This window comes from Narcine bancroftii, chromosome 14 (genome assembly GCF_036971445.1).
Source record: "Narcine bancroftii isolate sNarBan1 chromosome 14, sNarBan1.hap1, whole genome shotgun sequence".
In the NCBI taxonomy this organism is placed as follows: domain Eukaryota; kingdom Metazoa; phylum Chordata; class Chondrichthyes; order Torpediniformes; family Narcinidae; genus Narcine; species Narcine bancroftii.
This window is the reverse complement of record NC_091482.1, coordinates 37,430,390-37,442,720: the sequence shown is the minus strand read 5'-3', so window position 1 is coordinate 37,442,720 and position 12,331 is coordinate 37,430,390. Positions and strand designations below refer to the sequence as shown.

General features: G+C 40.0%; 1 protein-coding gene across 5 annotated transcripts in view; it reads left to right on the top strand.

Annotated features, from left to right (window-relative positions):
• The window catches only part of LOC138749600 (AP-2 complex subunit beta), a 325,506-nt gene extending 315,042 nt beyond the window's left edge, over positions 1-10,464 (top strand). For all 5 annotated transcript variants that reach the window (XM_069911214.1, XM_069911213.1, XM_069911216.1 and 2 more), the window contains one exon: positions 7,183-10,464. In XM_069911214.1, the coding sequence (XP_069767315.1) occupies positions 7,183-7,257 (75 nt within the window). In that variant the 3' untranslated portion in view covers positions 7,258-10,464. The remainder of the gene's footprint in view (positions 1-7,182) is intronic.
• The last annotated feature ends 1,867 nt before the right edge of the window (positions 10,465-12,331 follow it).

Here is a 12,331-nt window from a genome sequence, read left to right as displayed (position 1 = left end):
AATTACTTTATTAATCCACCTCTTGGTATTTTCGTCGGGGTGTGGCTACATTTGTGCTCCCATGCGTGTCAAATATAGCTGCCATATTCTGACGAAGGAGCTATGTTGATTTCTAAGGTTATACGTGATTTTCTTCCACAGCTATGCATCTCTGTAGTCCACCGACTGATTGAGTCCCCTCTCCTTACAGGTCATCGCTATACATTTTTTTTTGCTCTGGCAAAGCCACTAATATGAGTTGAATTTGGAATTTAGATAGTTTATAGCTTGTCCATAAGGTTCCCTAAAAGATATAACTTCAGGTCCAGTGGGAAGGCTACTCCCGTTATCTTGGTTAGTATATTAGCTAAATCCTGCCAAAATGGGCCTACCCTTACACAGGACCAAGTTGCGTGAACAAATATTCTCACCTCCACCCCACACCTAAAGCACATCTCCAACACCTCCGATTTTGCCTTATGGATTTTTTGCGATGTGAAGTAGAACTGAAGATGCAAAAAAATTGTATTGAACCAATCTGTATCTAAAATTATCACTGCTGTCATACAGTTTCTACACCAGTCCGACTAGCATCTCTCACTAATTGTGATGCCCAAGTCTGACTCCCATCTCTCCCTTGATCTATGTAGCCCAGTGGTTCTCAACCTTTTTGTTTCCACTCATATACAACTTTAAGTAATCCCTTTGCCCTCGGTGCTCTGTGATTAGTAAGGGATTGCTTAAGGTGGGATGTGGGTGGAAAGAAAAAGTTTGAAAACCACTTTTTTAATCGTACCTGTTCGTGTGATGTGGATTGAGGGGAAAAGGAGCCAGATCTTCTGCTCCGTTGCCCAGTGCAGCCAACAACAGGCCAAGACTCCTCAAGCTCTTTAGAAAGTGAGGTGACGTTTTATTGTTGTTGCATACTACACCTATTGTGCTTCAATGTTGGAGGGATGCAATATTTCAGGTAATGGATGTTAGCCAGTCAAGCAGACTACTTGGTGAAAGGGACATTAAGGTGATATCATTGGGTGAAGAACAGGTTCCAGTGGGCAAATGGCCAGCCCATACTTAATATTCTCGCATCCTGGTGTTACGAGCCCAGAGGGCCCCAAAACCCAGCAGCAATAGATGTTCACCAAGACAAATGGTTACTTAAACAAAAGTTGCTTTTATTTATCTTTAAACATGAAAACACGGACACACTTTAACTTATCACTATTAACTAACCTAACTTGACCTCCTTCTAATTTTAAGCTCACGTGTTCTTTGATTCACAATCCAATCTCATTCCTCCAAGTTCACTGGTTGCAGGCAATTCTTATACTGTGCACAGAATTTAACATTTATGAATTTCACCAGGCTTTGGTGCTTGAAAGGTAAATGGTTGCAGCTCAGGAACGTTCTTATCAGTTTTCAGAGAGAGATTTGTTGGTCTTGGACACAAACTGATCCCTTTTAATCAGCCACATCAGTGTCTTGCCGAAGAAAATTGCCCCATCAAGGTTTTCCAGATGATAACCTCTTTCTTTCAGGTCACCATAGAGTTCCTTTTTGTTTCCCTTAAACAATGAGATAGAAATGAGGGGTGGGGGTGGGGGGTCATCCTGCCTAAAATGCCTTGGTTACAAAATCGAGTTATTCCATTCTCAATTTTTAAACATTTGGTCTCAGAAAGGAATTAGATATATAGAAGATTGTTATGAAGGAAAAAAAAATTAATGTCATTTGAATAAATATGGGATACAAAATAATACTCTTGTTATTATTAATTAAGGGCTTATTTAAGAGATAAATTGGGTCCATATTTATCAGACCAGTGTTTTAGATGTGGTCAGATGATAGGTAATTTTTTTACATTCATCTTGGTCCTGCCATAAATTGAAACCCTTTTGGATAAATTTAGCAATTCTTTTAGAACAGGTTAACTTCCTACAACATCCAATGTTATTTTTATTAGGTAATATTGAAGGGAAAAGACCAAAATTGAAATTATCTGAATATCAAAAAGCATTTGTAAAGGTTGCCTGATATAAATTGTGCCCGTTGTTTTATTGCCACTAATACTTTCCCATGCCCTCTATAAGTTGTGCCTGTTGTTTTATTTCCGGTGCAACTTTCCCATGCCTGCTATAAATGTGCACGTTGTTTTATTGCCGCTACTACTTTCCCATGCCTGCTATAAATTGTGCGCATTGTTTCAACATGTAAAAGTAATTCTTGTATGGCCCACATACATATATATGTTTACCCAGTTTGTAAAGAAAAGGTACAAGGACTGCCTAAAGAAATCTCTTGGTGCCTGCCACATTGACCACCGCCAGTGGGCTGATATCGCCTCAAACTGTGCATCTTGGCGCCTCACAGTTTGGCGGGCAGCAACCTCCTTTGAAGAAGACCGCAGAGCCCACCTCACTGACAAAAGGCAAAGGAGGAAAAACCCAACCCCAACCAACCAATTTTCCCCTGCAGCCGCTGCAACCGTGTCTGCCTGTCCCGCATCGGACTTGTCAGCCACAAATGAGCCTGCAGCTGATGTGGACTTTTATCCCCTCCATAAATCTTCGTCCGCGAAGCCAAGCCAAAGAAAGAAAATAAAAATTATATAATGCGCATATTATACTGTACTTTTTGTATGATCAATTAACCAACTAATCCCGTGCATCTTTGAAAGGTGGGAGGAAATGGGAGCACTCAGAGGAAACCCACGCAGACAAAGTGAGAACGTACAAACTCCTTACAGACAGCGTCAGATTCAGACCCAAGTCGCTGGCGCTGTAATACAGTCGCGCTAACCGTGCCCATTTTGCTAAGATCTAATTTGCAAGTTCTATTCGCTGAAGTATCATTCAGATTATGTTTTATGTAGACAGATATTAATATTTGTCATAGTTGTGATTGAAATATAGTTTGTTCATGACTTTGTTTCTGTGCAGCTCACTATCAATAACCAGCAGTGTGTTCCTTTAAGGTGCTAGGAATTTATTTGTTTTTGGCATAACTTTGGAGACTCATTAACAACCATTGATATCCAAACACCACATCGACATTTTATAAATGTTCTAAGACGATCCAAATTATTCTCTTCCCCACCCCCAGCAGCCCAAATCCTGTACTTGACATCCTTTCCAGCTTCTCAACACATTTTTTTAGACATACAGCATGGTAGCAGGTCATTTCAGCCCATGAGTCCATGTAGCCCAATTTACAATCTATTTACATGCACCCCTGGAACAGTTTGAACTGTGGGAGGAAACCGGAGCCCCCTGAGAAAGCCCACGCAGACACGGGGAGAATGTACAAACTCCTTACCGACAGCTCAGGATTCAAACACCAGTCCCAATCGCTGGCGCAGTAAAGGCGCGGCGCCAACCGTGCCACCCGCTGCTCACCATTACTCATAATTAAACAGTCGACATTTTCTGTGGGTTGAGTGGGAGAATGGGTTGGTTCTTGGTGAAATGGCAGAGCAGACTCGATGGGCCAAATTGCCAACTTATGCACTAAAGCTGTCCCACCCACCCCACCCACCATTTTGTTTGGGCGCCTGCTAACATTTTGTCCATATCTTGATGAAGGGCTCAAACCGAAACATATATCTCTATTTTTGTTATATAAAGTACTGTTTGATCTGCTGTGTTTCTCCAGCATTTGAAACGTAGTGGAGGTGTAGGTTAATTAGGTATAAATTGAGCGGCACGGACTCAAGGGCCAAAATAGCCTGTTACCGTGCTGTATGTCTAAATTTAACATTTAAAATTTTTTGTTTTTACTTCAGTCACAGTGTCTGCAGACCTTTGCCATCCCGTCCTCACATTACATGAACTGACAACATTTTTTTCTAAAAACGTCAGACATCTGACAAAATAAAAAGTGAATTTGACAGTGGCAGGAATTTGTTTGATTTGAGGAGTGATTCTCAAAACACATCTTACTGTATGCACTTGCTAAGCTTGTGTTCTGGTTAAATATGTATGTAATTCTCACCCTTGCTTTCTAGGCAGCTTTTTCTGACTCCAATTCTGCCCTCTGTCTCACAGATATTCACTGCTGCTGATCACGATTAAAATGGCCTGCACCTTGATGCCTCTAATCATTTGTTTTTCCCCTTTTTAAGGTGCTCTTTTAAACCATATTCACCTAATTTTTTAGGAATGGTCTTAATATTTCAGTATTTGGTTCAGTATCATTATTTTGACAGCCTTGAAATGCATTAAATTCAGTCCTCATTCTTTGGTGATTTTCTACCCAAGATCACTGGGTCATTTCCAGCCCCCATCCAAACTATTTTGAACAAATTCGTATGTGATCACATTGATTAACCAACCCTTATCTTCATAACCGTACTAATCAGTTTCCAAACACTTGTGTCAAGTGGCTCCTTGCTATGCACAGTTATAAGAGAGTGGTCTTGTTGTGGTCACGTACTTACCTTCGTCAGGAGCAGTGTCAGCTGCTGTTGATGATGTAAGTGTTGCAACTCACGCACGGGTGCGTTAAGCGTCAGATTATGGCTGATGAATCTCAGATGCAGGAGGTGGAAGTGAGAGTGTCAGGATCACCCGAGTGGCAGTGAGCCAATGAGAAGGTCAGAGGGGTTTGGCTGGACGGTGTTTGGGGAGTTGAAGAATGCAATGTAATAAAGAAAGTCGACTTCATGGTGTGCTGGAAGAAACGGGTGAGTGTATTCTTTGTTTGTTTGTAAGCTATGGTAAATCAGTGCCATTACAGTCTTTGTTTACACAGTTGCATCTAGTGATTTCAAAACTTATCACTGCTTGTCAGTTTCTATGGAAGTAAGTGTTGGCTAGTATAATTTCCTCCTAGGTAGTTGCATGTTATAATGTGTATATTAAGTTATGATAGAGGACACCATTGTGTTAATTCAGGGTTGTACAGGGAGCTTGAGAATTCTTTCTTTGCTGCTTTTATCTCAAACTTGAAAATTATGGAAAGAATTACTTATCTGAAAAAATAATTAATTCCCATAGTTCAATTGTATATAGCAGTGAATAAAGTAGTACTTGTACAAAGATAGTAATAGAAACCAGGTGAATTGAAGTAATATGCCTCATATATAAATTACTTTAACAATTGATAGAAGCTGCATCAAATCTCTTGGAGAGACCAAATTTTGAAGTTAAAAATCTCACAGGCTCAATCTAAGATCAATATCAAACTGCCATGCAGAGAGCAAATATTTTCCCCAGGTTACAAGAAATTCCACTTCAAAAGTTACATTATTAAATTTAAATCTAGACATACCGGATGGTAACATACCCTTTCAGCCCATGAGCCCGTGCTCCCCAATTGATCTACAACCGTACATTTTGAACAGTGGGAGAAAACTGAAGCCTGTGAGGAAAGCCCACCCAGACATGAGGAGAATGTGCAAACTCCTCACAGACAAACCCAGGTCCCAATCAATGGTGCTGTAACAGCATTGCACTAACCGCTACGCCAACTGTGCTGCCCTAATTGTATTTGAAAGGAAAATATAGAATCAGATTCAAAGAGAAAGTTTAACATTTGCAGACATAGCAACTTTGAGTGCACCCTTTTAGTTGTATCCATCCTGTAGAATAATGGTTTTCACACCGTTTCTTTCCAGCCACATTCCACCGTAAGCAATCCCTTACTAATCACAGAACATCTATGGCATAGGGATGACTTAAGGTGGTCTGTGAGTGGAAAGGAAAAGTTTGTAAACCACTGTTTTACCTCATTGACTTGTTATGTGCACAGTTTCATAGCTCCAAAGGAAATGGGCCAATGACTATTTTTCTCAAGCAAATTGAGTCAATTGGGTCTCAACCTTCCCCCCCCCCCCGACTCACATCCCACCTTAAGCAACCCCTTACTAATTACAGAGCACCAATGGCATAGGGGTTACTTAAAGTGGGATGTAAGTGGAAAGAAAAACTTTGAAAACCACTGCTGGAAATTATTGTCTCAAACTGCAAGTTTCCTTTAGCTCCTTCCATTTTGTTGTTTCCCTAAATGTTGTATTGGTGCAGTCAGAGATAGAACCTGCTGGAGGAAATCAGCAGGTCAAGCAGCATCAGTGGGCATCAGAAAATTGCTGACATCTTATGGAAACCCACTTGGAGATTGGATTCAGGTCCAGATTCCAGTATCTGCATCGTCCTCTGTCTCTGGAGAAAGAATCAGGTTAGTTCAGTGGTTCTCAACCCTTTTCTTTCTACTCACATGCCACCCTAAGTAATCCCTATGCCATAGATGCTCTGTGATGAGTAAGGGATTACTTAAAGTGGTATGTGGGTGGAAAGAAAAGGGTTGAAAACCACTGGGGTTAGTTTCACATGAGATGTCAGTGCCTTGGTAATTAAAATACTCTCTCACTCTTGCTGAATCAAATGACTTGTTCTGCTGTTTTCAAATACTTTGCTGGTTCCAAGATCCCTCTGTGTAAGTTCACCTTGGATTTCCACTTGCAAGCTAGCTTGCACATGTCCAATCTTCTTTGCTCAACATTCATACCCCAGTGCAGGGCTAGACATATCACCCAACACTTTTAGGTTCCTATCCAATGGGTCTAGTGAATTTGGAGACTTTGTTTTTCTTGTCTTTTTGATCAGAATGTTTCAGGACAGATTATTATATGCCATATTCTCAAAAATAAAGTTTACAGGCAAGAATGGCGTATTCCTGACAACATTATCAATTACTCACTCTTGATGGTTTCCTGATCTTCTTCAGAATACATCTGTGTATGCAGCCACACATCTTCCAAGCTGCCAGATAATTATCCAGGAGCCCATTGGGTAATCTGGTTATCCAATCTTTATATTTAAAATATCCTCAACCATATTATGAATATTTATGTGGTTTTTATGAACCCTGAAAGAATATTGCTAGCTACTGGAAAAATTTGAGAGCCAACGTACAATAAACAATAACCTGTCCACAGACAACTTTTACCTCAGAATCACAGTCGTTCACATGTTGCCAAGCTGTTCCCTCAGCCTCTACAAGTTGCTTGCTTTGAGTATTGCCTAACTCAAGTTGTCAGTCCATTGCATCTACCTCCTAACCAGGCATTACAGATTTTTTTTTGGTCTCCCCCGATTACAATATCTACATCAGCAAAATGTTACATTCTGGGTGTATTCGAGCTTAAAGATTTCACTGATGGTGCTCCCTGTTCTCAATAATAATTGTTTCCTTTCTCCCTCCCAGCTGTCACTGAAATGCAGAGCACCGGAGGTATCACAATACGTCTACCAAGTCTACGACACCCTCCTGAAGAACTGAAGATTGGGTCCAGATCCCCAGTCATACTGGAAGTACCCATCTTAATGCACTCCACTCAGCAAATATTACTAGCAGTGTGTACTAGAAATGGATCATGAGCAGAATTTGCATTTGATGTTTTTTAATGGAAATGCACTGATGAAATGGTGAAAACACAATTGTATACATTCAGTAGAAGATATCAACTGTAGTCACTCTCAGTGATAGAAATTCCTGTTCTTTTTTGTTTTTTTTTTAAAAAACCACTATCTTAATGTAATATTACTCCAACAGATATATTTGTTTTCTGTTGTGTTTTATTAATTAATTGAGACCTGATGTGTAATTGAGCAAGGTCATTTAACATCTGTGCAAATCTCCATAGGATCTAACAAATATGGAGGAGAGCCAAAATGTTGGGGTTGTCGTTGAAGTATTGGCCAGGTTAAGGAGAAAATACTGCATCTTGAAATATTTAAAGCTCTTGAGTTATGTTTCCCAAGCGAATTAGTTTGCCCAAGTTGGTCTTCATACTCTGCAAAATTTCCTTTCAAAAATTCGTTCTTTTCAGTTGCAGAAATTCTGCAGGTTCTTGAAGGGTTTTGTTGTGCGACTTCCCAAGAAGAACACCAATGTTCCGTATCAGACACATTAATCAGAAAGGTGTCGGTGGAGCTTTGTTAATCCTGACCTCCTGTCTATCACTGAAGCTAACCAATGTCTGGCTCCTCTTGAGACTTACCCAGCAGTCATGTATCAGACTGAAACCTGAGGACTTGAGAGTGAGTGTCTTCCATTTGAAGAGATTTATTTACAGTAACATGTCAGCAGCATGCTACATGGTGTCTACATTCTCCTAGTGCAAAATGCTTGATTTTTGGTAGATGTATTTGTTGCAATTTCCTGTTACTTTTTTTTAAACTGCATCCCCATTTTCAATAAACTTTGACAAAACAGTAACAGTGGTGTGGCTCATCAGATGTAAGGTCTCACTGAAATGCTTTTCACTGTATTTTGCTGGAGATGCATTGATTAATCCTTATGACCCTTGGCTTTTTCTTTATTGTAATAATAATTATTCATTAAGAAATGGCTTTTATATTCATACTTGAATGTGAATAAAGCAGACTGCGCTTTGCAAAGTGTCTTGCTGACACTCTGGGAAGAATGCAAGTGTTTATTTCTATCACTGTGCCAGAATGTTGCATTATTGCCAATTGGAACTTTTTTTTGCTTTCATCAGTCCCTTGGGTGGATTGACATGTGTCTGGTTAACTGAACAGTGAAAATGGGGATCAAATTTGGCTTCAATCAACGTATTCTTTTTTAGGCAAGGTAATCTCCTGTAGCACTGTTCTTCCCAAAAAAATTGGGGAGATGCTTTTATGCATCCATAATGTCAACAGTTCCAAAAATTTTTGAATGATGACAATTCAAAAATTCAAAAATCACCCCATGTGGTGATTGTAATCTCTATCAATCACCTGTAGAGCATGTTTATTGCCATCTCAGCAATGGAAGAACAATTCAAGCAATTAGCTTAATGAGGATACTATATAAAGGGAAACACTGGTTGTGTCCTGGAGCATTTAACCCTTTTCTCTGTAGAAAGATTTTGCAAGTCTTTTTTCTATTTTTGGTGTCCTCTGGGGGTGTCTAATTTCACCAGCTGGAACAGTTACCTGAAGTAGGGGCTGAGGACCATTACTTAGTTCTCTGCATTTCCTGATTTTGTTTCCAGTGTCTGCAGTATTTTTATTTTCTCTCAGAGATGCATATTATTTTCTGGTGGTGCTTTGGAAGGCTAAACTTCATTATGTAGAGAGAGCTTGTGATCTCCAATAATCCCCTGTTTTAGGAAGACAAGAGGAGAAACTGTCAGAAAAAAATGTGGATTCTCATTGTGCTGGGTCAACTGATCTCATTCCAGTTCCAGTAGGATTTCCATAATCATCATCAACTGTTGGGCGAGAGCTAATTAGCCAAAGCTACCGTTTTAGACCACAGCTCAATTGTCTTTGTCAGAGTATTCCTGCAATGCTCTCAGTCAAGATGTATCTTTTGAAGTCAAATAGCCTGCCAACACTTAATGTCTCAATTCATCCAGAGAGTAGCAGCTTTCTCTTGCCAAGGAACCATACTCAGGTGAACTCAGTGTGTTCAGGAAGGAGGGCAATTGGATTGGTGCAAAAACATAGTTGAAGTTTCTGTGTTGCAACCATTGAATGAACATTTTCTTCTGTATAGATACCCAATTTCAATAACAACCCACATATTTCACAAATAAATTAATTTCAGTGGTTGTGATTCAGTAAACTTGTGGCTAGTAATAATCCAAAGCATGGGAGCTCAAACCTTAGCAAGACATTTTTGAGATGGTGAATTTAATCGCAAAGAAGCCATGAGCAAAAGGTTCGTACCAGTATAAAAAATGTGAAGTTATTGTATCCTTGTAAGAACTTAACAGGTTCAGTAATATATAGTTAGAAGGGAAGCCTGGGTTCCTAACAACTCTCTGGCCTTTACCTGACTAAAGCAGCTGATGTAGAAGTGTTCTTCAAAGATCATCCATATCGCATGGTGAGAACTCCAATGAAAATATTTTTCCTTGTGTGATCTAACAGTTCCAGCTTTCTCTGTGCTAACCCATTATCTTTTGCTAATGTACTGCTAGCTTCCATTTGGAAATACTCAAGCTGCAGTTGTCATAAAAGTGATTTGCTCTTTTTTGGTGCTCTTTGTGTTTCCTGAGAGTGAATTAATTGATTACAAATTCTCAGTTCCACATTATGGTTGAAAGGGAATTCACCAAAGCCTCTCTCAGGCTCAGGTCTGAACGTGAACTGTGGAGCCATTGACCTCCAAACTTTGGGGAGGTTTTGTGCAGGATTCTTAGTGGGACAGAAGAACAGCTCAAGATTAACCCATATTACTCATTGATGTGTCGACCAATTTACTTTTGAGCAATGGTCTTTAAACCAATTGTTTTGTGGCTATAGAAGAATAAGACTCATTCCTGGTTCAGTTGGATTGCTACATTAAGTAACTGATCCAGTCCCTCACTTCCACGCAGTGAAATTCTTAATGCATTCCAAGTATTGTATTGCTTGTCTACTGTGTTGAAATGTGAAATTTCATTTTTTTCAAATTTAATATTCCATTGTTAGATGCTATTGTGTCTCATATTCTGATTTCTGATAAATAAATAAATAGCTTCTTTGAATGTTACCAGATTTGGTAAATGTTTATACATGCATATGTATCCATTAAAATCTAGCTTCCCTTGAAGTGTTTTTGCTCTCCTTATCAGCTATTGAGAGTTGTATGTTCATATGCAGTATGATATATAACATAACATAACATAACAATTACAGCACGGAAACAGGCCATTAGGCCCTTCTAGTCCGCACCGAACCAAACACCCCTTTCTAGTCCCACCTCCCTGCACAATGCCCATAACCCTCCATCTTCTTCTCATCCATATACCTGTCCAACCTTTTCTTAAATAATACAATTGACTCCGCCACCACTATTTCTCCCGGAAGATCATTCCACACGGCTACCACTCTCTGAGTAAAGAAGTTCCCCCTCATGTTACCTCTAAACCTCTGCCCCTTAATTCTTAACTCATGTCCTCTTGTTTTAATCTTTCCTCCTCTTAACGGAAATAGTCTATCCACATCCACTCTGTCTATCCCTTTCATAATCTTAAATACTTCTATCAAATCCCCTCTCAACCTTCTACGCTCCAAAGAATAAAGACCTAATCTGTCCAATCTCTCCCTATACTCTAGATGCTTAAACCCAGGTAACATTCTGGTAAACCTTCGCTGCACTCTCTCCACTCTGTTTATATCCTTCCTGTAATTAGGCGACCAGAACTGCACACAGAACTCCAAATTAGGCCGCACCAATGTCTTATACAATCTCAACATCACCTCCCAACTCCTATATTCCATGCAATGATTGATAAAGGCCAGCATACTAAAAGCCTTCTTCACCACCCTATTCACGTGAGTTTCTACCTTCAGGGAACGATGTACCGTTACTCCTAAATCTTTCTGCTCTTCTGTATTCCTCAATGCTCTCCCATTTACCACGTATGTCCTATTCTGATTCTTCTTACCAAAATGAAGCACCTCACATTTATCAGCATTAAATTCCATCTGCCATTTTTCAGCCCACTTTTTTGAATCTCACGATCTGTCCCAGCCACTGATATTTATTTCAGTTTTTCATGTTGTGTTTTGTGTTATATTGCTCAAAATTGTTTAGTCATGCTGATGTTTAGCAGATGGAGTTCTTACTTCTTGGGAGAATAGACTGCTTCTGTGTCATATTAAATACTTCAAGGTACACATCCCACTACTCTGCCGGCTCTTGAGCAAATTTTCCCTTGAATATTCCCTGCCTTACCTGAATGTGGGACCCAACTTCTCCCAAACACCAACATGGGATTTTTTTTAAATTTAAATTTAGACATACAGCACAGTAACAGGCCATTTCAGCCCATGATCCGTGGTGCCCAATTTACACCCAATTAACCTACACCCCTGGTACGTTTCAAATAGTGGGAGGAAACTGGAGCCCCCAGGGAAAACCCACGCACAGGAAAAACATACAAACTCCTTACAGTTGGCGCGGGATTTGAACCCCGGTCTCGAACACTGGCGCTATAAAGGCGTTGCGTCAACCACTCTGTCAACTGTGCTGCCCATGATCTAGGAACAGGAGGAGACCACAGCCCCTCAAGCCTTCTTCACTGTTCAATAAAATAAAGGCTAATTTGATGTTACATCAACTCCACTTCCTTCCTACTCCCATAACCTAGCTCCTTAGTTTTATTGTATTGATGCAGCAGGGTTGAAGCCTCTTCCAGCCCATGGAACTTGCACTGCACAATTCCACCTAATTAACCTCCAACCATGTCCGTTGGGAGGGTGGGAGTAAACCACAGCACTGGGGAAAGTGCACACAGGTCATGGGGAGAATGTACAAACACCTTACAGACAGCTCCGGATTTGTACCTGAAGCTATAATTGTGTTGCGCTAACTGGTCCTTTAAATATTAGAAGATTCTAATCCTGCTGTCCAT